Source organism: Taurulus bubalis (genome assembly GCF_910589615.1).
Source record: "Taurulus bubalis genome assembly, chromosome: 3".
In the NCBI taxonomy this organism is placed as follows: Eukaryota; Metazoa; Chordata; class Actinopteri; order Perciformes; family Cottidae; genus Taurulus; species Taurulus bubalis.
Window position 1 is genome coordinate 42,417,882 of NC_136591.1, and position 27,368 is coordinate 42,445,249.

At 41.0% G+C, this 27,368-nt stretch overlaps 1 protein-coding gene across 1 annotated transcript; it reads right to left on the reverse strand.

The window, feature by feature from the left end:
* Nucleotides 1-15,626: 15,626 nt before the first annotated feature.
* On the reverse strand, nt 15,627-26,338 carry LOC306734525 (L-amino-acid oxidase-like; the record flags this gene model as incomplete). The annotated part of the gene is made up of 7 exons (XM_079215882.1): nt 15,627-16,437; nt 17,155-17,288; nt 18,830-18,898; nt 19,445-19,646; nt 20,014-20,126; nt 20,587-20,810; nt 26,281-26,338. 7 exons carry the CDS (start codon nt 26,336-26,338, stop codon nt 15,627-15,629), a joined length of 1,611 nt encoding a protein of 536 aa, XP_079072008.1.
* Between the last annotated feature and the right edge of the window lie 1,030 nt (nt 26,339-27,368).

A 27,368-nucleotide genomic window follows, 5' to 3' on the forward strand; every position in this document is an offset into this window, starting at 1 on the left:
ACACGTGGTCAACGATAATCCCACGAGAGCAAGCCGGCCGTCGATTTCAGAGCCAGGCGCCGCAGTAGCTCTCCCCAGACTGCGTGACCCAGTGTATGATGGGAAACGCCTGACTGTTGCCACATCAGAGAGCTGATTGTCTCTTAGATCTGACAGCAAACACCAAAATCCTTATTTTATGTGTAGTTGTAATACTTAACGCTGGAACTAACAGGAAGTCATTTTTTCTGTGACTTCCTGTGTATACGTTGAAGGCAGCTGTAAACTGTCCGACTTGATCACAATTTATTGACGACGCCTCCTGCTGCTGCCGCCTGGTCTCGTCTGGATTCCAGGCGAGGCGCAGCTCTAACGAACGAGCCTATTGTCTGCCCTGTCTGCTGATTGTTTCCTGCTGTGTCCAATCACTCGCACCTTCCCCTTGTATTTAAACCCTGTCTGTCTCCTGTCCCCTTGTAGGGTTGTAGTGTGTCTCCTGTTAAATCCCTGTTTTGATGCCCTTTTGTTTTTTGTTCATTCCTCTGCCTGTGTCACAACCGTCACTAGACGGTAGTGCTTTTTGTTGTCTTGTCACTTCCTGTTTTACTTTGAAATCATCCTCCTGTGTCATGTCTGCTGTCTTTACTTCCTCATGTGTGATTACCTCTCCCTGCCCTGATGTGTTTCACCTGTGTCTCGTTAACTCCCCTCCCAGTGTGTATATATACTCTGTGCTTCACTTGTCTCGTTGCCAGTTCGTTTTTCTTCACCTGTGAGTCAACTTACCAGCGTTTTTCCTGCCTGATATCCTGTTCTGATTCCGACGTCCCTTCGTTTCCGAGTAAGCCCGATCCCTGCCTGTACCTCTGCCGAGTTTGACTGCCTTCCTGTGAATGACCCTGGACTGTTTACGTTGGCGATTCTACTCTCCCCTGAGTGAGACAACTGCTCTCACCACAGCGGGTCAGAGCCTTGCCGACCGGCCTCAGTCCCTCCCCAGTTACATCGGGAGAACCTTCGGCGGTCCTTCTCCAGAGACTCTATCCTGTTGCAATATTACCTTTATCAATAAAGGAATTCTTGTGAACTCTACTCTCTGCCTCGGGTCGTGCATTTGGGTTCTTTCACTAGTGCTCCGGCGTGACAGCCTGTTGGAAGCCTGTCCTGTGTTTTTTGGGCACAATACATTTACTTTAACAGTTGACAGCATTTTGGGTCCTTGCTTTCAAGCCAAACCTGACATGTTTTGATCAACAGACCAAAACCCGAAGATATTCAGTTTGCTGCCATGTATTACATAATAATAATAATAAATTATTCAAAATATATTAGTCTGCAATTAATTTTTCTGTCCATTGATTCAATGGTTTTTGACTAATTGTTGCAGTATTAGTTGATTTGGAGTATTTCCTGTTTGCAGCCATCACAGAGGTAGTGTTAGTAGTAGCAGTGACTTCACTAAACTGTGAAAACAAAATCCTAATTTTACGGAATATAACTCAAAATGTTCGGAGTAGTTTTTCTGTTTTTTTTTTAAATTATATACAAAACTCTGTAAAATTACAGACTTATCTGTAAATTAACAACCATACTGAGAATGCTAATAATAACAAATCACATTTTTGTACTGAGAAATTACTGTTATTTATACAGTATTTTTACTGCTTTTTTAAATTACATAGAAATTCATGCAAAATAATAATTACCTGTAAATAAATATATAGCTCATTATATAAAGGTATATGTCCATACTAACAATTTAATGATTTTCTTTGTATTTTTAAGTCAAATCACATTAGTTTTATATTAATGTGTACTTTTACATTCAAACTCTATAATTCTGGATCAAACATAATGCAAAGTCTTTTTTTAAAGAGTACAAAGTAGAAGCAAGAATGATTCAATTTAAATCCTTTAGAGGATAATATTTGTAAAACATACATGTTGTCACTGTTTCAACACAAACTAACATTTAACCAACAAACAATACAAAACAATACATTATAGTTCTATAAACTCTTCTCATTCAAAGCAGTGGAGGGAAACCTTGCATACGGTGCCCCGTACATACGTTTCTACTTGTTTTGCAGAGCATAAAATGCATCTCACACCATCACCCACCCCTCTTCTGATCTCTGTTGGACACTTAGCGACCAACAGGTGCCTGTCTCAGTAAATAACTAGACCACATGTGGCAGGAACACAGGTAGTTCTCATGACAGTGTCAATGTCCCGTGAAGTCAGACAGCCAGACAAAGATATACAAGAGAGACAAGAGAGAGAGAGAGAGAGAGAGAGAGAGAGAGACAGACAGACAGAGAGAGAGAGAGACAAGAGAAACAGACAGTCAGACAGAGAGAGAGAGAGAGACAGAGAGAGAGAGAGAGACAGACAGTCAGAGAGAGAGACAGAGAGAGAGAAGAGAAACAGACAGTCAGACAGAGAGACAGAGAGACAGAACGTGTAGTGAGGGTGAACTGGGAACGTCTGGTGGAGGATCCTGTCCGGGAGGTCTTCAACTCCCACCTCCGGAAGAACTTCTCACAAATCCCGAGGGAGGCTGGGGACATGGAACCCGAGTGGACCATGTTCAAAGCCTCTATTGTGGACGCGGCTGCTCGGAGCTGTGGCCGGAAGGGCATCGGTGCCTGTCGTGGCGGCAACCCGAGAACCCGGTGGTGGACACCGGGGGTGAGGGAAGCCGTCAAACTGAAGAAGGAGGTCTTTCGGGCCTGGCTGGCCCAGGGGTCTCCTGAAGCAGCTGACGGGTACCGGCAGGCCAGAAGGGCTGCAGCTGCGATGGTCGCGGATGCTAAAACTCGGGCATGGGAGGAGTTCGGGGAGGCCATGGAGAAGGACCTTCGGTTGGCCTCAAGGAAGTTCTGGCAAACCATCCGACGGGGGAGCTAGGGAACATACCCAAAATTTGTGCTAATTGTCAGTCGGTTTGCATTGGGCCGTGTTCTAATTGTCAAAAATGTGACACGCTGTCTTCGATTTTTGACAATTGGGAAAATGTGACAAATGGAACAAATTAACATGGCGTCAATTCGGAACAAAACTGGCAGATGGACATACGAATGACAATTGGGGCGTGAAGGTGTGTTGAACTACGAAATCCTGCGGGGGGCGACAACTTACAAATAATTGATTCTGTGACGGATTGGAACGATACTGACAATGTGACTAAATTATTTTGTTTCATGCAAATGTGGGAGTGTATTGTGACGTTTAGGGCCATTTGTGGCAATTGGAACAAAGATTCCTCAAATCATCTGAAAGTCCTTGAATGACCTTGAATGACCTTGAAAAGGTTGGAAATTTGCTATTATTCCAAACTAATATTTTAAATCAGCTACGGTGGACAACAGAGGACTCTCTTCAAGGATCTGTTGGTTTTAGCTAGCTAGCATGCTGCTACCGGAAGTTAGCTTTCTAGAGGGTCTACAGACTTGTGCTTTCAGTATGTCATTTAGGGCATCCAGGACAATGGTTCCACCAAGTTTCAAGCACTTTGGAACTTTTTCTAAGGGAGCTTTTGACCTTTGAATGTGTGAATTTGGGCGTTTTGGGGTTTTTTAAACCACTCCTACGCAGCGATGCTAAGGGCTAGCGTGGTATAAATGACATGGTTGGGCCCCATTTGGGAGTGGCTACAACGTGAAAAAGAAAGCTAAGCTCTGACGTGTTTAGAAAAAAATGACCTTCAAACTGAGCAATATCAACCCCATGACCTCATTGTAGGCCCCTTGCAGAGTGTCTGTGCAAAATCTGGAGTCTTTAGAACTAATCTGTGATGTATTATGACCATTCTTAAAATTGACTGCCGATGGGACCATTTCTGACGATTGAGCACATTTTGAGTAAGGAATCGAGAATCCTTGTAATTCAAAAATGACAATTCGACTACATTAACATGGGCAAAATAGTTAGTCTAATTGTCACATGGGCTAATGGTTTTAGCTAGCTAGCATGCTGCTACCGGAAGTTAGCTTTCTAGAGGGTCACAAAAATCACTTTTTTGCAAAAAAGTAGAGTACGGTGGACAACAGAGGACGCTCTACTAGGGCCAGTTGGTTTTAAGTAGCTAGCATGCTGCTACCGGAAGTTAGCTTTCTAGAGGGTCTAGAGACTTGTGCTTTTAGAATCCTATTCAGGGCTTCCAGGACAATGGACCCATCTAGTTTCAAGCACTTTCAATCTTTCTCTGAGGAGATATGAACCTTTGAAGGTGTGAAATTGGTGTTTTTCAGGGTTCTTTAAGCCACTCCCACGCAGCGTTGCTAAGGGTTACGGAGCCACATCCGGCATGGTTGGACTCCATTTGGGAGTGGCTACAACCTCAAAAAGAAAGCTAAGCTCTAGCACGTTCAGAACAAAAAAAGCCCCGATCGGCCCAGACTCTTCAGGTGGTCTCAGGTTCGTTAAGTCCTAGACCCTCTCCAAATCCTGAATTTTATGCTGCCAATTAAGACTTTTGCTTGTTTTTAAGGGGATTTCACCCCATGATCTCATTGTAGGCCCTCTCCTGAGTGTCTGTGAGAAAAATGGGAGCTTAGATATTAATATTTAGTGGATTATGGCCATTTTTGCACTTGTCAAAAAAGATCAAAGGGCAACGTCGTTAGGGTCGGGTTCGGGCCCTTAACTTGCAGCTTTTGGCCCCAGATTTGAGATTCTGTATGTTGAGAAGCCCCTCTTTGAATAGGAAAAATGCACATCTCTAAGTGGTTTTAAAGTAATTAATTTGAATTAAAAGACTTTTTCAAGATTTTGCCACTGACAATTAGCATAAATTTGGGAGTTTGGCACCCGGCCAATTCCTTCTTGTGAATGTTTTAGAGGAGATTTCACCTCATGGCCTCATTGTAGGCACTGTCCTGAGTGTCTGTGAGAAAAATGGGAGTTTAAATACTAATATTTAGGGAATTATTGCAATTTTTCCATTAACAAAATGTAAGGGAATTGGTCAAATTTCACACTTTGGGCCTGTATTAGGGGGTCTTGCCTTGTAGCGTTTCGCCCCAAATTTCAGGGGATTTATGTTGAGAAGCCCCTTTTAATTTAGGAAAAGAATGCACATCTCTAAGTTCATGTAAAGTATTTTTTCTGAATTAAAAGACTGGTCTCAAGATTTCTCAACTGACAATTAGACTAAATTTGAGTAAGGACTCAAGTATCCTTATAATTCAAAAATGACAATTCGACGACATTAACATGGGAAAAATAGTTAGTCTAATTGTCACATGCTCTACTGGTTTTAGCTAGCTAGCATGCTGCTACCGGAAGTTAGCTTTCTAGAGGGTCTGCAGACTTGTGCTTTTAGTATGTCATTTAAGGCTTCCAGAGCAATGTTCCCACCAAGTTTCAAGCAGTTTGGACCTTTTTCTAAGGGAGTTTTTAACCTTTGAAAATGTGAATTTGGGTGTTTTTTGGGTTTTTAAACCACTCCCACGCAGCGTGGCTAAGGGCTAGAGTGGTATAAAGTACATGGTTGGAACCCATTTGATAATGGCCACACCTTCAAAAAGAAAGCTAAGCTCTGACATGCTTAGAAAAAAATGACCTTCAATCTGAACAATATAAACCCAATGACCTCATTGTAGGCACTGTCCTGAGTGTCTGTGAGAAAAATGGGAGTTTAAAAATTAATATTTAGGAAATTATTGCAATTTTTACACTTGTCAAAAAACAGAAGGAATTGGGGTCAAAGGTCACACGTTGTGACTGTTTTGGAGGCCTTGCAGCTTTTGGCCCCAAATTTGAGGGAATGTATGTTGAGAAGCCCCTCTTAATTTAGGAAAAGAATGCACATCTCTAAGTGGTTTTAAAGTAATTAATTTGAATTAAAAGACTGTTGAATTGTCTTTTTGACGAATTATGAAGATTACTGATTCCTTACAAAATGACAATTCGACTACATTAACATGGGCCGAATACTTAGTCTAATTGTCACTGACTGACAATTAGACTAACTATTTTGCCCATGTTAATGTAGTCGAATTGTCATTTTTTGATTCATAAGGATTACTGACTGTGACAATTAGACTAACTATTTTGCCCATGTTAATGTAGTCAAATTGTCATTTTTTGAATTAGAAGGATCACTGACTGTGACAATTAGACTAACTATTTTGCCCATGTTAATGTAGTCGAATTGTCATTTTTTGAATTATAAGGATCACTGACTGTGACAATTAGACTAACTATTGAGCCCATGTTAATGTAGTCGAATTGTCATTTTTTGAATTATAAGGATCATCGATTCCTTACCAAATGGCATTTAGACAACATTAACATGGGCCGAATACTTAGTCTAATTGTCAATGGCCACTGACAATTAGATTAAGTATTTGGCCCATGTTAATGTAGTCGAATTGTCATTTTTTGAATTATAAGGATCATCGATTCCTTACAAAATGACAATTTGACAACATTAACATGGGCCAAATACTTAGTCTAATTGTCAATGGCCACTGACAATTAGACTAACTATTTTGCCCATGTTAATGTAGTCGAATTGTCATTTTTTTAATTATAAGGATCATCGATTCCGTGAAAATTCGGCCACACGTGACAAAGTCCAAGTGTATGTTTTTTATATGGTTCCTGAGGTATTGGGTCCAAAATGGTCGCCATTTAACGCTGATTCGAGATATCTATGTCTCATTGTGTAACTTTTCCAGATGTCAACTACAGCTATCGGTCCCAGATTGAATGCTATCTATGTTGAGAAGCCCCTCTTAATTTAGGAAAAGAATCCACATCTCTAAGTGGTTTTAAAGTAATTAATTTTAATTAAAAGACTGTTGAATTGTCATTTTTTGAATTATAAGGATCATTGATTCCTTACAAAATGACAGTTAGACTACATTAACATGGGCCGAATACTTAGTCTAATTGTCAATGGCCACTGACAATTAGACTAACTATTTTGCCCATGTTAATGTAGTCGAATTGTCATTTTTTGAATTATAAGGATCCTTGATTCCTTACAAAATGACAGTTAGACTACATTAACATGGGCCGAATACTTAGTCTAATTGTCAATGGCCACTGACAATTAGACTAACTATTTTGCCCATGTTAATGTAGTCGAATTGTCATTTTTTGAATTATAAGGATCATCGATTCCTTACAAAATGACAATTCGACAACATTAACATGGGCCGAATACTTAGTCTAATTGTCAATGGCCACTGACAATTAGACTAACTATTTTGCCCATGTTAATGTAGTCGAATTGTCATTTTTTGAATTATAAGGATCATCGATTCCTTACAAAATGACAATTCGACAACATTAACATGGGCCGAATACTTAGTCTAATTGTCAATGGCCACTGACAATTAGACTAACTATTTTGCCCATGTTAATGTATCCAAATTGTCATTTTTTGAATCATAAGGACCATCGATTCCGTGAAAATTCGGCCACACATGGCAAAGTCCAAGTGTATGTTTTTTAGATGGTTCCTGAGGTATTGGGTCCAAAATGGTTGCCATTTAACGCTGATTCGAGATATCTATGTCTCATTGTGTAACTTTTCCAGATGTCAACTACAGCTATCGGTCCCAGATTGGATGCTATCTAAGTTGAGAAGCCCCTCTTAATTTAGGAAAAGAATCCACATCTCTAAGTGGTTTTAAAGTAATTAATTTTAATTAAAAGACTGTTGAATTGTCATTTTTTGAATTATAAGGATCATTGATTCCTTACAAAATGACAGTTAGACTACATTAACATGGGCCGAATACTTAGTCTAATTGTCAATGGCCACTGACAATTAGACTAACTATTTTGCCCATGTTAATGTAGTCGAATTGTCATTTTTTGAATTATAAGGATCCTTGATTCCTTACAAAATGACAGTTAGACTACATTAACATGGGCCGAATACTTAGTCTAATTGTCAGTGGCCACTGACAATTAGACTAACTATTTTGCCCATGTTAATGTAGTCGAATTGTCATTTTTTGAATTATAAGGATCATCGATTCCTTACAAAATGACAATTCGACAACATTAACATGGGCCGAATACTTAGTCTAATTGTCAATGGCCACTGACAATTAGACTAACTATTTTGCCCATGTTAATGTAGTCGAATTGTCATTTTTTGAATTATAAGGATCATCGATTCCTTACAAAATGACAATTCGACAACATTAACATGGGCCGAATACTTAGTCTAATTGTCAATGGCCACTGACAATTAGACTAACTATTTTGCCCATGTTAATGTATCCAAATTGTCATTTTTTGAATCATAAGGACCATCGATTCCGTGAAAATTCGGCCACACATGGCAAAGTCCAAGTGTATGTTTTTTAGATGGTTCCTGAGGTATTGGGTCCAAAATGGTTGCCATTTAACGCTGATTCGAGATATCTATGTCTCATTGTGTAACTTTTCCAGATGTCAACTACAGCTATCGGTCCCAGATTGGATGCTATCTAAGTTGAGAAGCCCCTCTTAATTTAGGAAAAGAATCCACATCTCTAAGTGGTTTTAAAGTAGTTAATTTGAATTAAAATACTGTTGAATTTTTTTTTCACGAATTATAAAGATTACTGATTCCTTACAAAATGACAATTCGACTACACTAACATGGGCCGAATACTTAGTCTAATTGTCAATTGCCACTGACAATTAGACTTAGTATTTTGCCCATGTTAATGTAGTCGAATTGTCATTTTTTGAATTACAAAGAGCATCGATTCCTTACAAAATGACAATTCGACTACATTAACATGGGCCGAATACTTAGTCTAATTGTCACTGACTGACCATTAGACTAACTATTTTGCCCATGTTTATGTAGTCGAATTGTCATTTTTTGAATTAGAAGGATCATCGACTCCTTACAAAATGACAATCAGACAACATTAACATGGGCCGAATACTTAGTCTAATTGTCAATGGCCACTGACAATTAGACTAACTATTTTGCCCATGTTAATGTAGTCGAATTGTCATTTTTTGAATTATAAGGATCATCGATTCCTTACAAAATGACAATTCGACAACATTAACATGGGCCGAATACTTAGTCTAATTGTCACTGACTGACAATTAGACTATTTTGCCCATGTTAATGTAGTTGAATTGTCATTTTTTGAATTACAAGGAGCGTCGATTCCTTACAAAATGACAATTAGACAACATTAACATGGGCCGAATACTTAGTCTAATTGTCACTGACTGTGACAATTAGACTAACTATTTTGCCCATGTTAATGTAGTCGAATTGTCATTTTTTGAATTATAAGGAGCATCGATTCCTTACAAAATGACATTTAGACTAAATTAATGTGGGCCGAATTTTATTCTAATTGTCTATTGCATTTTTTTTATCCATTTTTTACAATTTAACGCTGGTCCGAGATATCTACGTCTCGACGCTGTACGAGGAACGGCGGAGGAGATGCGGCGCTTTAAAATGTTTGCGCGCGACCCGCCGGCCATTGCCATCGATTGTCACTTTTGTGCCCATTTGTCAGTCCCATTTGTCATTTTTGTTCCCATTTGTCACGTGGCAATTGGGAACAAAACTGACAATTGAGGGCAGGCTACCCCGAATGACAGTTTTGTTCCCAATTGCCAAATCCCATTTGTCATTTTTGTTCCCATTTGTCACGTGGCAATTGGGAACAAAACTGACAATTAAGGGCAGGCTACCCCGAGTGTCATTAATGTTGCCAACTGTCACGGCCCGAGTGTCAGTTTTGTTCCCAATTGTCTTTTAGCCCTCGCCCCCTGGTGGCGGGGAGCGAGATTGCAATTTTCCGACCGCACTTTGAAAAATCGCCACGCGCTCTCCGTCGGTCCGATTTGCCCGGCATTTGACCGTCCCGAAGTCCAAGTGTCGAACTGGCCCTCCGCGAAACCCGCTTATTTTTAAAGTGTTCCTACACGTCCGTAAGGGAAAGCAGGGGCTACCCCAGGCTGTTCTCAGCAGGGGGGGGGAACTGCTGACCCGGACTGGGGACATCGTCGGGCGGTGGAAAGAGCACTTTGAGGAACTCCTAAACCCGCCCAACATGTCCCCTGGAGAGGGGGCAGCGTCATGATATTCTGAATGAGGTCTTATTCTGAAAGGAGAATTTTTGCAACAAAGACGTGTGATATGTTGAGATGATTCTGGTTTTAGGAGCATTCTTTGGACATGTATACAGCTCATTCACAACATGCTTCACTTTGTGACACACAGTCTCTTTCCTGTCTACCAGCAGCTCTGTGCAATGAACACAAACCATCTAGACAAGCGTTGTAGAGCTGAAGTAGAAATGCATGCCCAAAAGAAAAGAAGGAGAAACACACCTACTTTTAAACATCAACAGCTTTTTGGACAAATATTTAACAAATATCTCAACGTCGACCTTTTCAAGAAGCTGTATGAAGGAATGAAAGAGGGAGGCTGAGCTCACGGTCCAACGAGTCCTCCACCACTTTCCCATATTTAAAGTGATAAACGGGGAGTTAGGGCAGGGGTCGGCAACCCGCGGCTCCGGAGCCGCATGCGGCTCTTTAGCCCGTCTGTTGCGGCTCCCTGAGGCTTTGACAAAAAAAAAAAGAGGAAAAACTTTCAAAGGGAAGTCCTCTTATCTTGGAGTTTTAGGTGATATTGGGTCACTGAAAATAAAATAAATGTTTAAATATTTCTTTCACTAAAATGTGCGTCATGCCCTGCAGCTGCTCCTCGTGACTCAGAGCCCCGCCCTCGCGTGCAGAAGAGCGATTCCTCAACTGCTGCAGCAAACTGAGTAAAGTAGATATACTTTCAGGAAGTGGATCACGTCTCCAAACTCCTCTCCTGCTGCTGGTTCTGTGTCAGCTCTTGAGACACTAAGGCGTCCGCTAGTAAAAACGGATCCGTCCTCCGTTTGCGGTGCTCTAGTGAGGAGGACGCTCAGTGGAAACGTAGCAAAAGATATGCGTTTAAAATGTAAAACTCACTGAAGAGGACAGGTATAACCTGCTACCTTGCAGTTACAGGGCAAACACTCTACCACATGAGCCACAAGTATAGATAGACCTGAAGGTCTGCATAGTGGTGTTTTTAATTAACCTTAATGTAACCGACACATGACTATTTTTTGTTTGATAGTTATAAACAGGTAAAATAGCAATACAATGTAAAAAAAAGTCTTTATTCTTGTTCTATAAATTCATAAATACAACAAACTATAGTTTTTTGTATGTATAATATGACTATATATAAAACTTCAGAAGCTGTGATATAAAATCATTTTTGCAGCTCTCTAATTAGAGATATTGTAATATCAATGTTCATGAGCCATGCAAACAGCTTATTAGAAATATTGTCCTTTTTTTAGTCTTACGACCAGTGCCTACGACAAGTGCCTAAATACTAAATGTTATCATTCACCCATACACACATATTTCATTCATACACTAATGCAGTGGTTCTCAAACTTTTTCTGTCACGCCCCACTTTGGAGGACGAAAATTGTTCGGGCCCCACCGCCCCAACAAAATTGTAACAATTGTGTCCAACTTTTTGTGACTCCTCCATTCGTGCTTTTTTCAAATAATAGAATAAAGAAAATTGAAATCCCTTTCAAGTAAACCAGGTTGCTCCATCAGACAAAAACTAATGTGCAATCACTGTGTTAGAACAATGCAAATTAAGTTCTATCTGTGCAAAAAATAACTAATATTTCGCAAAGAAATTACCTGTTGTGGCTGAAAATAACCTGTTTTACAATAAATATATTTTTAAGATAATAACAACAACGTTCAACCTGTGCAAAACAAAATAAGTGCAGATGTGTGAGCATCACGTTGTATCAGTATTAGTGGCTGCAGAGAGCTGCTTTCCTCTCCAAATATGTTTTAAACCGGGTTGTAGATTTGATACGGCTCTCAATTAATGCTCAATGTTGAGCTTATTCTTTTTTGAGAGACGCAACAGCAGAAAAGACCTCACGGAGATCTCACGGAGACTTTTAGCAAAACGCCAAGAATCGGCGAGTCGCGCATGCGCAGCGTAACCTGTTAACGGCGAAATGTAAAAAAGTCCATGAAAGTACGGGCATTTCGCCATGTATTTATTAATGAGGTTTTATGTCCGTGTCCTTTGTACTTTGGTACTACTACTGTAAAGTTATCAGCCGGTTCTATTCCTGGTCTCCCAAATAGTTTCATTTTGTGTCCTTGAGCAAGACCCTGAAGCCCCAGCGCTTCACAGCAGCACGCTGCTCCTTAATTACTAAGGATGGGTGAAATGCAGAGAATAATTTCCCCACTGTGGGATTAATAAAGGATGTATTTTCTTTAAAAAAATTAAAAAAAGAATCTGCATCTCCCCCCACGCCCAACCTGTAATACCTCCGTGCCCCACTAGAGGGTTGCGCCCCATAGTTTGAGAACCACTGCACTAATGGCAGTAGCTACCATGCAAGGTGCCACCTGACCATCAGAACCCAAAACTAATTCATAATTACTCACATTCACACACCGAAGGTAAAGCCTTCGGGAGCAATTTGGGGTTCAGTGTTTAACCAAAAATCCCAGAGTAGCAGGGATAGTGCAGGGGCTGCGTTTTAGAAGCAACTCTCTCTATTCCTTTAAGGAGAGCTTTAGCAAGAAAGACTATACTTTTTAATGTCAAAACATATATTTTTATATAATTTTGTAAATGAGGTATTGTATTAATTTATCTCCACAGGTCAGTCGAGTATCACTCTCAGCTCCGATGTGTCATTGTGAGTGTTGGAAACGGTGAGTGGAACTCCTTGTTGTTTTTATATGTGATGAATTTCATTGCTGATTTTTTGGATTAATAAAGTCAACTTGTCATCTTTTATTTACATTTATTTTTACAGACTCAACGATAACCACAACAACCACAACAACTACTCCATCCACAGCGATCCCTACACCAAATACACCACCATTAACTACACCTCAAGACCCAACAGCTTACCCAACACCTGTAGCAAACGTCTCAAACACAAGTGAGTATGACAAATGTTGATGTTGTACATTATGTAATCATCTCTTAATGTCCATAATAGCTAAGGATGGGAGCTGTCTCACAGGCAGGCCCTGGGCCCCACGGGCCCGGCCAGGCTCCTCCACCTGTTAACCATCTTGTCACCGCCATGGGAGGGTCATTGCGGAGGTATTGTATCCGATTTTGACCACCTTCGTCGGATTGAAGTTAGGGAATTTCCCTCTGGGCCAGGACAGGACACTGTCCCTGTCGAAGACAGTGTCGGAGTACCAGGGGTATGGGAGTTGAATGAAAGTTTCGGTCTTCAGGCATGATGAGGGTAGACACGATGCAGCGGTCCGTGTGGCATACTCTCCCCCCTTCTCCTGTGTGCCCGCTGCACAGGACAAGGGGAGGTATGCGGGGCGGACCTCCCGTTTCACGGCACACTGTCCCTGTCGAAGATAGTGTCGGAGTGCCAGGTGATGGGGGTTGAAGAAAAGTCTAGGTTTTCAGACAGGAGGAGCATAGACGAGAGGCAGGTGTCCGCTTGGCACACATGTACATATTCCCTATGTGCCATTTTGTTTCGGTATCACCAAACCACCTCTTGCACGATTTCGTAAACCCAGCTTTCAGAGAAAAAAGGCTTCCATAAGTAGTGTATGGCAACTCCATGAGCACGTTGCGGGGAAGAGTGTGGACTCTGACCGGACGTCATGCAATGTCACAAGTGAGAACAAGACAATGCCTCTGTGTTGTATAACTCAGCTTCAGCACCCCCTTGCCTGCATTGTAATGTTTGGACACTGTGCTTCTAGTTGTAGCTCTGAAAATGAGACTTTGGTCTTCGTCTCCACTGTCTGAGGACGACATCAAGAGTACCGTCATACAACAGGTCAGTCTTTTCTTATCTCACTCGAAATGAAAGCATCAAATAACTGCACCCACTGGGGCTCGCTGCAGGTTTACTTATATGTTACAGGTGTTACAATAAATACCTCTAATTATTCAGGAGTACATTAAAACAATTACAGATCTCCCTCTTTACTCTGAACTGTTGCATTTTCCTCTCCAGATAAGAGATGAACTGGTGAGACAACGGTTGCCATCAGACACGACTGTACGCCTCATCAGAAGTGTGTCATCAACTTTTACAACCACAGCGACGCCTGTTGATTCAAAATGAATATATATGAATCCCTGCAGGGACATTTTGGCTTGGCTTTACTTTTACTGTTAAACAAACATAATATATAATCTTCTAAGATTAATTTTATCTATCCTTTAGTGGAAAAGGAAACATTGCACAGGAAATTAGCAGATTAGCCAGAAAATGCAATCATTATATTTCAAATGTTTGCAATGTTTGAAGAGAATGGTGTTGATTTGATCCCCTGCTGTGTTTCTCTTGCCTTTTTTTCTCATGTGTACTAGTTATTTGTCTCTAAATAATAAAGCCAACTGCAAAAAACAAGTCACTTGCAAATTATGTATACGAGTTTCACTGTAGCTAATCATCATGCAATAAGTTTGACCATAGCAGGTTGGATTTGATATCATTGCATAAAATAAAGGAAAAAGAAAATATATATTTTCTGCAAAAACAGGTTTAGCACCTGCTGATACAGTTATATTGTCTGCATATATAGTTATATCATTTGTATATAAAGTTATAACATCTGCATACAAAGCAGTTTTATTGTGATCACTGTGGCCCCAAATTACTGGGGTTTGAAGTAGCTTCCCATAAACAATTGATGCAACTCACAGAAAGAGGTTCCATTTGATTTTCAGTCATGCACACAAATTAGTAATATTCATGCACATAAATTAGTAATAGTAAGTGTTGTAAACTATTGAACTAGTGGGCAAAATTAATTCAACTACTAGAGTAAATGACTCATGCTCACATTTTTTGACACATTTATTATCTTTACAGGATGTAAAAAATAATACAGTATTGTTTAAAATGTAAATTATTTAGTACAGCCATATGTAATGTAATTAAAACTCATTAAACATAATGAACTCATTTAGATCAATTGCCTGACAACTTTAACTATGTATTTGCCCCCAACTAATAGCAACCAAAGCTGGACAAAATTGATAAACATGGAGAAAAGAGGATTGAGAAGAAACGGATAACAGTAACTAATTTCTGTGCACTAATTAAGTAACTGAGAGGATAGACCGCTAATTTGAGTTTACAAGTCACTCATTTGAGAGGACATATCCGCAAAAACTCATACGAGAGCTCATAAGCAAGCAGAAATGACTAATTTAGTGTACAAAGCCTTACACATCAACCTGTTCACAATTCCAAATTTGAGTGTTTCTTGTTAAATGAGCAGAGCTTTTTTAGATTTATTTCACGGATCAGTTTCTAACACTCTGCTCTTTCTCTTTCTGGTTTTACTAACATTGTTTTACTAACGATGCTGTTCATTGTCATGGACCATTACTTCATCCAATCAACACAATTACAGATGTCTAAATGGGAGCCGATTGCTGTGGTTTGGTTTTTGAAGATCATGTCTGTTGTTTTTTGTCTGTGTTTTGCGAGTCTTTGCATCCTGATTTGAATTACTTGTGAACATTTTCTTCTAAAGAGCAAAAGTGCATCACTTCCTTTTAATGTTTCTTATCTTTACTTTCTGAACTGCTATTAATAAACAGATTTTCCCTAGAACGTAGATTTAAAACCATCAACCTTGTCATGCTGAGTTCCTGCTGATTCCCGGGAAATGTTGGTAGCAGCTTTGATTGCAGATTTCATGGATGTCTCGATCCAAGCGTGAGGGAAGGCTGTGTGTTCCCCAGCAAAGTGCACCCTGCCTTCACTCTTGAAGAGCTCTTCAGCGTACTCTACATGCTGGTGGGGCGTGAAGAGAGCGAAGGCTCCCAAGCTGTGAGGATCCTGGCTCCACTTCTTCACCACCACTCCTGTGCAGAGAGACTTGACGTGATCCCCATGGATCTTTGCCACATCTCTCAGAGCCATCTCTTTAAGGTCTTCATTGCTCACTCCTAAGAAGAGGAGGGAGTCGTCAGACCAGGTGTAGGAAGCCAGGAGGACGCCAATGGTCTCATTTTTCAGGAAATTGTTGGTGGGGTAGTAGATGAAACGTGAGGGCCCGTCAGTGATGCTCTTTCCCCCTTTGATGCCGTCCTTCTCCCAGAACCTCTCACTAAAGGTGAGGATGATTTTAGTGGAGCTGTCGTAGTGGGCTGCCCTCAGTGCCTCCATCTTTTTAACGGGGAGTGGTGGATCAAAGTCCATGAAGAGGGCAGCTTTGGTTGTGGTTGTTACCAGAACTCTGTCGGCTGAAATGTCTTTCAAAGAGGGCGGTTGGCCTGTCTCATACGAAACAGTCACACCTTCCTCTGACTGCTTGATGAGCTTGACCTTGGAGTCAAAGTGAATAGTGGTCGCATTTAAGTTCTTCCACAAAGTTGTGGGGAGAAGGTCCGACCCGCCAGTCACTTCTGAGTATCTTAAAAACAGAAAGACAAACAGATACTCTTATTGAATACATTCTAGTAGAGCGACTTGCAGATTTGCAATATGTTCATGTGCTGTGTTTTAGCAACCACATTTATAGTTCAATATTGAGATGATTATTAACTGTTTGAAAGATGCAGACTGGGAGAGATTCGTTCTAGGCGGCCAACATCAGAATCAAGGTTTGATTTATAACTGGAAGCCATTGTCTATAATACAACAAATCTAAGACAGACTAACAAACTAACATTAATCAAATTAGCCGAACGTTTGGCCTTCCTTTTCTGACTTGGCAAACCTTTTGTTTACCAAGCATTAAAAGAGCTGTATATATTGTTCGAAATTTAACTAAAGCAACGGTGATTAATATTGGATTTATATTTGTTGGGTGGAAACACAAGTCCAAATGAATGCTTATGTGAATCTGTGTCTGCTGGATGTGCAACGAGGCAATTGTTTCTCAACAAGTTCGCCATAACAACTTTATATGGTCTAACTATGTAAACGCTGTTTGCAGAACATTGCAACTGGTAAAAAGTCCAAATGTACTTTGATGCTACATGTCCACCATGGAATTACATTGACTTAGTTCAAATCATTCACAAGTTATTGGTTTCCTCATGAAATAAGTTAACAGCTGATGTACATTATATATATAAGACTGTGTCTGTATATTGAGTAGTTGACAGTGTGGGATGTTGGGCCTCACTTCACGTCATCATTGACGTCAGCCTGGTCATAGATCATCTCCGTCAGCGCCGTGTACATGAGGCTCTGTTCATTCAGCAGGTCTCCAATCATCCTCACTGCTTCTGAACTCAGACCTTCTTCTACCAGGTAGTCCTGTGAACGTTCCATGTCATGCAGTCAAAACAAAACAAAAGGCTTAAAATATGTCTACTAAATGATTTTCTGTCGTGACATTTTTACACATGAGTAATCATATATTTATGGACACTTATGGAGGTGGGGGAACGTTTCAGCAACCACTTGTTACCCTTGCTTTCTTTCTACAGATTGCTCAACCAGTTATAATTGTTAAAGTTAATATTTTCATTCACAGTTAAATATGTTAAAATGGTTGTGGAAATGAGGTATTTTAAGTAACAGGACATTAGCTACTTTCCTGTCTTCTCTTATTTAGTGTATTTATTTTTTATCTTTTGACACTTTTACTATTTTAGGTCACAACATGTGACTGACCATAGTGAAACAACCTTTTAAAACCCACCCAATTATGTTGTGCCCTCAAAACACAAAGTATTTCCTTATGGATCCTAATTCTACAGAATTTACATCATATCTTCGCTGTCCGAACTCCGATTTGAGTCTAAGACACTTCCTTTTAGTCGTGAGAGCCGATTGGAGTTCTACATCATCCAATTGACAGCACTTTTACCCACCTAGAATCTTCAAGTCTCCAAATTTAGTGACGCGTAGGATTTGATTTGTCAACAGTCGAAGCGACCACACGAGGGGACACATCATAGAGCTCCGCCGGAAGTAGCTCGTTCTTTCGAGGTAAACGCGGAGAATGTGGGACCTACAAAGCAGAGCAAATCTTCATAAAGTAAGCAATTGTTATCTACAGTCGCCTGGAAAAATTGCTTTGCGGCTGTAGCTCAGGGGGATGAGTGGTCGTCCCGCAACCACAAGGTAGCCGGCTCGATCCCCAGTCCCCCATAGCTCACATGTCGAAGTGTCCCTGACCAAGACACCCAACCCTTAACTGCTCCCTGGGCGCCTCTCAGGGCTTCCCACTGCCCCCCATCCAGGGATGGGTCAAATGCAGAGAAGAATTTCCCCAAGGGGATTAATAAAGTGTTTCTCGTTTCTTTTCTTTGTCTGGAGAACTTTATGCTGAAGCTTTGTCTGAGGAGAGATTGGACGATAGCGTTTGCATTCTTTGGTTGTGGGGGTTACGCCAGCGTTCTCCGTTAGCCTGCAGCTAACTGCTAGCGGATTTTAGAGTTTCAAACGTCTCTTACATTTGATAATTTCTGGACATTTAAAACTATATAAATTGAGTTGGTTTCATTTGGCTTTGGTTGTTTAGTTGTGTGTTTTGGGCATATGGTTAGTCTTATAATCTGTTTAATTTGCTATATTGCATCACTATATTGTTCAATATATATTGAATATATATATATATTTCAAAGGTCTGTACCCCTACATTAAAGGCCCTCCCCCATATGGGGTGAATGTGCAGCATAAGGAGAACCTGTTCTTCAAACACACACTGAAGCCACCATTTTCTCCTAAACAGTAGCTGCCTGTTTCAAAACCTATGGTATGGCACTAAAATATCAATTGTAATTCACACAATTGGTTTACTCACAGTTTTCTCATTTTACAAAATGTCATGGCGTCACATTGTGTTTTACCTTCACAGAATAACCACTGTATTTTGCCAGTGCATCCTCGCAACTGTTTTCCACCACAAAATCTTTCACCTGCAACAAAAGCAAAGGAAAAAGATCACCTGCATTGATGAAGTCAGTTGAATCATCTGTTGAGCACAAAGTGAGCTTTGCTTTATATTTTTATAATGAACCATGAATGTGTAACTCCAATATATGGCCCAGCCGGACACACACAAAGCAAACCAATCGGACTTCTAGGAGGTTGGGGCCCAAAACCAAATAATTGCCATTGTGTCTGTTAAATCCAACATTTTCGTCCAGAGTAACATGACGACGGTTAACTTTAATTACCGTAACCTTAATCATATTATAAGTTAGAAACACTTGTACTTAGACTATTTTACAGTGTGTTAACAGTATGTAAGTGCACACTTGCAGTCTGAAAAACAAAGGTAGGTAAAGTGCAATAGCTTGTCAAGCTGTGCAAGAGCATTAATAATCAAAGATCAATGTGTGAAGTCGTGCAACTTTCTTGTGCTGACAATTCACTTCATGTGTCCGAATGGCTAAAGCAGCAGGTTTGTGGTTTTCAGTGAAGACCTTTGGACTCCATCTTTCCTTCTTTCTCTTACGTACCGTCTTCAAAGCTTCTTCTAGCAGTTGGTCGGCTGATTTCCCTTTTTCCTTTGCCGTCACGTTGTAATTGAGGATATCAGGATTATTTTTCACTTTCTCCGTTCTTTTCAGCACCCCATTGACAAAGTAAAAGGTGTTGTTGTCATCCATGATGAATTCATTCAGTTCCACCTTCAGCGTTTCAGCAAACCAGTGGACCATTCTGTTGACAGAGTTAGCTTTTAACTGAAAGGACTCTAACAAACAAGACAGCGACAACACAGTCAGTCTCCACTGACCTCGACAGCGAAATATATCTACTGCCAAGTCAAATTTTGGAGCAAATCTGCTATACTTCTTTATGGCACTTAAGAGGAATGTTTTATTCTATAACGAATGAAACCTTTGGATTTGATGAAGTTCTACTTTACTGTTCCTTTAAGCACTTAAAATAATTTGGAAGTATCCAGGTCTGGACGTATCCTCGCCAATCAACCCCATAAAAAGCTGGTAGCTTCATAAACATCCCTTCTACATAATCATGTCAGTCTGAGAGGGTCAATAATTTGATTGGAGTTACATAAACTCACTTGTGGGAACTTGGGATCCTCATGGCTCCCAGTTCAGCATACCAGTTTTCTTCCTCATTCCTGTAGGTCTCCACTCGTCCTCCAACACGACCGCTAGCCTCTAATATGGTCACCTTGTTGAACAGATTCATACGAATAGATAAATACACGCAAGTCCATTATTGTAATGTTTCAAAGGTCATAGATGTACACATACATGACATTTGGTTTCTGCACTTAACCCATCCTTAGTGATTAAGGAGCAGTGGGCTGCTGGGGAGCAACTGGGGTTCAGTGTCTTGCCCTAAGACACTTCGACATGTGAACTATGGGGAGACCAGGGATTGAACCTGCTACCTTCTGGTAGCAGACCAAAACGAACTAGCTGGAGTGTCTTTTGATATTCACTGCCCATACTACGTACACTAAATACATGTGAATGCAATGCAAACTCATTGCAAATGATCACAAACTAGCCCGATCAAAGGGGGTCGGAGGAGCTGAGGAGAGACCCTGCAGGTTAATCAACTGGCCCTTTTCGTTGTCCAGTGGTTTTATAATAACATGTGTAGCACATGAGCCTGAAGCGCGTACCTGGTGTCCTGCTTGTTCCAGGAGCCAAGCAGCCGTCAGTCCAGCCATGCCAGCTCCGACGATAACAACATGATGGGATGTATCTATGGAAGGGAGGCCGTTCTCTAGAGTGTCCTGGAGCACTTGGTAGTCATCGTCCTTCAGACACATAGCCAGATGTTCCTTCGGGCTGACACCAGCAGCATGGCCGGGGTACCGCATGAGAAACAGCACGCTGACAGCAACTGGAAACACATCGAGAGTGAAACACACAGGCAGGTCTTTATCTGCATTGGACATTATCCTACTCAAACCACTTTCCAAATAATCTGGGTTCGGCACATAGCGGTAACTTTGATTATTGTTTTGTACTTATGATCTTATGAACACATATACGACCCAAGAAATGATTCAAAGTAAAACAGACACGAAAACAAAAGGGACATAAACTGAACAGAATAACAGGTTTAGACTGAGGAGTGTGTGTGTGTGTGTGTGTGTGTGTGTGTGTGTGTGTGTGTGTGTGTGTGTGTGTGTGTGTACGAAACACTGAATGATAGCAGAACAAACATCTAGACGAGTGCACCTGCAGACGTTGAAAGTAATGAGACTTTGGGACTTAAAAGGGTCTCTGGTGTCGATTGAGGTTAGCTAGTAATATGGGATGTATTTCAATCTACAGAATGATACACAAATACAGTACATGTAGACACATTCTCCCTATAAATATATGCATTTATACATGCATGTATATATATACGTGTATAAATGTATATATTTATAGGGAAAATATATTTATATACATATATCGTAATGAGAACAATTCAAGGAGAAGCAAATATAAATTAACAATTAATCAAAAGATATACAAATTAATTATTATTTAAATAGTGCATTATTGTGTGTACATACATGTGTGTACGGGGGGGTGGGGTTAAATCTTTTTTTGTATTTTACATTATTATTTTGTTTTGTGTGTCAGGGTGGGGAGACCATCTCAAGAATGGCCCAAAGCCCTGAAGAGCTGGAATCCCAGACATTACGTCGCAGTATCTTCAAATAATGATTTCAGATGAATTATTGATGAATGATACAAAATAATTCACATCAAATTCGAGAAACCGTCAAGCCTCCACCAGTCTGTATAATTTTGTAAAAAAAAGAAAGTAAACTAGGCAGAGGGGGCAGCTGATAGCTTAGGTAAGATTTTGAATTTGCGTACAATCTTTGGAATGAAAAGATTCATTGAGACGACGTGTCGAAACAAAAGAGAATATTATATTATATATAGAACACCATATTGCTGCAACGTACTCACATAATTTCCAGGTCACCACACGTGGTTCCATCTCCGTTCGGAAGCGCGTCAGTGGCCAGAGGAAGAGGAACAGCAACAGCCTTCTGCTCGGTTTCCAGAGCTGCCGGGTTTTATTTAATGTTGGTCGATCCCTCTTGTTTGGATGACAGGCGACTCCAAAGCTTTGGCTCACAAGATCTCCGTGGCTGCTTTTATGTTTGCCGATCGCGTGTTGTCACATGGCTCCCAATACCAATAGTAGAGGATCTGTGGTGGGGGGAACGTTCTCCTGGCAAATACATTTATTTTTGTTCTCGCACAAACCTGCTTCACTGATTTACTGGTTTCGTGCAGTTTCTAAGGTTCAAGGTTCAATTTGGCATTTGTGTATAGTCCAACAGTCCAGACACATTGGAATTATTGTGCTGGGCTCTGAGTCAATAGTTTAGGAAATAAAAACACATTATAGTGCTGTTCCTGGATTGTGAAAAGAGGGGAAAAGGGAGAGTTATGTGGGAATATTGCACATTTTGAGAGGTGGAAGAAAGTTATGTGGGGATATTGCACCTTTATCAGAAGGTATATGGCACATGATTTCACCGATAATTATCTATCACATATTGCACATGATAAGTGAAGTGAGATAATGTATTTCAATAGTTTTGTTTTTCCATCAGTCTGACTGAGGCAGGAAGAAGCTGTTGTAGAAACGTGTTCTGTGAGTGATGATGCTGTCGCTGTGCTGTGTCTCAGGTTGTACGTCAGTGTTTGAGTCTGAGCAGAGAGTGAGCTGGTGGAGTGAGTCTCAGTGTTTGAGTCTGAGCAGAGAGTGAGCTGGTGGAGTGAGTCTCAGTGTTTGATTCTGAGCACAGAGTGAGCTGGTGGAGTGAGTCTCAGTGTTTGAGTCTGAGCAGAGAGTGAGCTGGTGGAGTGAGTCTCTGATGATTCCCTCTGCTGTTTTCCATGGAAGGAAGTTGTGTCCCTGTGATCCTCTCCGGAGCCTTTATGACTCTTTGCAACCAATGATTTCTATTTGCATTAACTTGTTCAGCTGTTGGGGAAGTTTTACTGCAAATTGAACAATATCTTAGTTGTTAAGAAACACTGAATGACGGCAGAACAAACATCTAGACGAGTGCAGCTGCAGACGTTGAAAGTAATTAGACTTTGGGACTAAAAAGGGTGCTTGGGTTTTCCTCCCATCTCACCACCAAAACATGAGATGTTGGTGGAGGAAAACTCCCAGACGTGTGATGAGACCAAACAGCAGGCAACAGTTAAGTTGAATAAACACCAGCCGTTGTTTGCAGGTCATTTGAATCCTGTCAAATGTGATGGAGAGAAATAATGAATGATAGTAAATACAGAGATTCATATGAGTTATGTTTGGAGATTCTTCTGACATTAAAGATATCTAACCAGTTCTTCCATTTCAAAGTACTAAAACATCCTCAAGACACTGGACCACTTCCAGTGATGCTCATCAGCAGCTCACCCTGGGCTCTGACCTCACTGAGCAATAGTAGAAAAACAATATTAGCTTTCCACAACTTAGTGACACAACTCATTTGCTCGGCAACATGCCAAAAGTCGTCAACTGCAGACATAATTCACAACAAGCGATGACGTCTGTGGCGTGATGAGGTTGATCCAATCGGTGTGGTTCCTTGACAAAAAAAGCAATGGAGAAAGCCCTGTTCTCCCAGGTCCGATGCTTGGGGGGGAAGGAGGTTGGCGTCTGCTGTATGGGGGCTGTCGTCTCTCTAAAGCTCTTTTGTGTTTGATACTTCCTGTGATAGAATATTGGTGCATTAAACTCTCCAATCAAGTCCACAATAGTCTACAGTTTTCTCTGTTTAACCTATTGAGTTTATATTATGAGTTAATTATTTATGCAAAAATGAACGTATGCACCAAATTCCACACTGTTGTGATGACGGGCAACACGTGCTGCCTATAACTGCATGTGATATTGTTGCACGGCCCGTGTCTTTTCTGTTTCTGACTTTGTATTGATGTGAGTGTGTATCACTGCCTGATGTCTCTGTTTTGGATGTTTGCAGATGGACAATGCTGTTTGACTTTGTCGCAAAAGACCACAGTTCACATCCCACCACCTGCCATCATTATAGTTGTATTTCTTTGAAATATATGGTTGTACAATCAATCTCTTATTCTGCTGTTTGAGGACAAAAATTGAATGCAAAAATCAGCAGCTTTATGCAATTTCATATCCATAAATTGTATCCGTCATTTTTACCCCTACACCAGCTTTTTCAAATCAGAGATTTCCTATAGAGAAAACAATTGAACATGTGTCCTTTCAGTATTTACATAGACATGCATCTAAAGATATACAAACCTTGCTGCATTGAAACAAAAAAAACATTGCATCATCTTTAAATAAAATAACCAGTTGCTCAATCTTAATAATCAATGGATAATATTCATAGCATACTTATTACTTAATATAGTACATGATTAGTCTCAGAATGTATTTTAAATCATTATAAGTCAGTCCAACTTGTTTTCTAGGCTTAATGTTGTACTATTTGGTGCTGCTATCTTGGTCAGAACACTCCTGAAAACAAGTTACATAATATTTACATCTAAAAGAGACCCTTAGTGTCATTGACCAAAGTCAAATTTGAGAGACAAATACAGGTGGTCCTCTCATACCGAAAGTAGCCAATCGACTGCATTCTTGTTGACATAACCTGAATGTGAACTACTACAAGCATGTTTACTGGACGTGAATCTAAGAGTTCAATCTGACTGAAGGTTGAAATAAATCATGCCTTGTTTAGTGGATGTGCAGGAGTCATGGCTAAAGATCTCCCTGGAGAATGCAAAGGCTTCATGATGCGTGTAAACCTATGCATGTTTTCACTGGGAATTTTGACTCAGTTTCTTCAGTTAATATTCAGTGATGAATGCAATGGACATCCTTTTGAAGTACCATTTATTTAGCGTGAAGTGAAGGGAATACTTGCCAAAATATTTATTTTTGCCATGCTAGCAGCCAGACTTTGGTGATCCCTTCATTTTTTTCTGTGGTGTCACCATGAGGTTCACATTTATGGTTTTGAGCGAAATATCTGGACTTTGGGATATTTTTCCATTCATTGTGGTATAAACTTTTTTTTCCCAAAATGTAATTGTTCCCCATTCTGAAACCCAAAGAGATCCAATTATCCAATATTTCACCTGAAATCCAAGAAAAGCCAACACTATTTTTTAAGTTTAATCATCTCACAACCCCTCATATATGTTGTGACCCTGTGGTCATACCCTGTAGACCCTCACTCCCTGTAGACCCTCACACCATGTAGACCCTCACTCCCTGTAGACACTCACACCCTGTAGACCCTCACTCCCTGTAGACCCTCACTCCCTGCAGACCCTCACTCCCTGTAGACCCTCACACCCTGTAGACCCTCACACCCTGCAGACCCTCACACCCTGTAGACCCTCACACCCTGCAGACCCTCACTCCCTGTAGACCCTCACACTCTGTAAACCCCTCACACCCTGTAGACCCTCACACCATGCAGACCCTCACACCCTGTAGACCCTCACACCCTGTAAACCCCTCACACCCTGTAGACCCTCACACCCTGCAGACCCTCACACCCTGTAGACACTCACACCCTGCAGACACTCACACCATGTAGACCCTCACACTCTGTAGACCCTCACACCCTGTAAACCCCTCACACCCTGCAGACCCTCACACCATGTAGACCCTCACACCCTGTAGACCCTCACTCCCTGTAGACCCTCACACCCTGCAGACCCTCACACCCTGTAGACCCTCACACCCTGTAGACCCTCACTCCCTGTAGACACTCACACCCTGTAGACCCTCACACCCTGCAGACCCTCACACCCTGTAGACCCTCACACCCTGCAGACCCTCACACCCTGTAGACCCTCACACCATGTAGACCCTCACACTCTGTAGACCCTCACACCCTGTAGACCCTCACACCCTGTAGACCCTCACACCCTGTAGACCCTCACTCCCTGTAGACCCTCACACCCTGTAGACCCTCACACCCTGTAGACCCTCACACTCTGTAGACCCTCACACCCTGTAGACCCTCATAATCCGTAACTGTACACTGGCACCGACCTCGTGGGTAGGGGAGGGGGGAGCTGCACTCATGTGATTGGTTGAAAATGAGGACCCCATCTGATTGGCTACGGATAGGTCCATATTGAAAAAAATGCATTCGCGGATCCAAGCACGGCGGGGGAGTCTCAAAAAATCCACTCGTAAATGTGAAGCTTTTCACAAACGAATGCAGAAATATATTTGTGATTTTTTTTTTTTACATTTATATAAATCATTGGAATGAATTTGTAAACCCTTCTGTGTACATTTGTCAGTTATGAGACTTAAAGATGGTCTTCACCTTCAGACACTTGCTCCAGAGCCTCCAGGGCCGTCATCCTTTTGTTTCTGTTGCTCATGTTTCCTACAGGAAGCTGCTGAGTTGTATGTATCTGCAGTGTAAAGTTAGGAGGACTCCTAAGAAACCCTTTTGTATGTTTCACCTCTCCTGCTAAGTGTCGGAGGAGTTTTCCCGCAGGAAAAAAAGGTTCCTGTCAAAATAGTATCTGTATTTCTCACACAGGTGGGCTAGTTAGAAAGAGAGTGCGTCTGGGATTAAGTGTCACTCTCAGTGAGGCAGTCAGTCTATTATGAATCCTAAAGTACCATATTTATTAGGAGAGACATGAAAGAAACCTTTACTTAATGTTCCTGGTCCAATAAAGGTGTATTTAGAGAGAAAGTGAGAAGATAAGCATTGTTTAGTCTGGTAGGTGTGGTTCTTGTGGGGAGACGGGCACATGAAGCAGGAAAGAGATGGTTCCATAACAAACACCTGCTTCTTTTGTTTGAAGTTTGAAATGTGTACAACTTTATAGATGGGGTGTGTGTGAGTGTGTGTGTGTGTGTGTGTGTGTGTGTGTGTGTGTGTGTGTGTGTGTGTGTGTGTGTGTGTGTGTTAAAGTGAAACATAGGAGGGAGTAAGAAGGACTGTCTCACATTTTCAAAGAAAGAAATGGTCTAATGGAGTGGTTCTTAACCTGGGTTTGATCGAACCCCAGGGGTTCGGTGAGTCACTCTCAGGGGTTCGGTGAGGCACTCTCAGGGGTTCGGTGAGTCACTCTCAGGGGTTCGGCAGGGGTCAAGACACACACAGTACAGCCCGGTTCACACTAGCAATGTCGGGCCGCAACACACACATTTTCTTCTTTTCGTCACATTGATTTGCAGTAAATATTCATTGAGTTATGTTTTTGTGTGAAATTCATGTTTTTTTTTTTCTTTGAACACTGATTTTACTGAGTTTAATAGCAAAATAATATGCTGTAATTATAAACTACCCCATATTGCAGGAGCAAATATGACGAAGCCTGTTCTGGTGTACGTTTAAGGTGTAAGCAGCATGTTGGTGTTTCCGGGTTGGCGGTTACGGGTTCTTAATTATGTTTT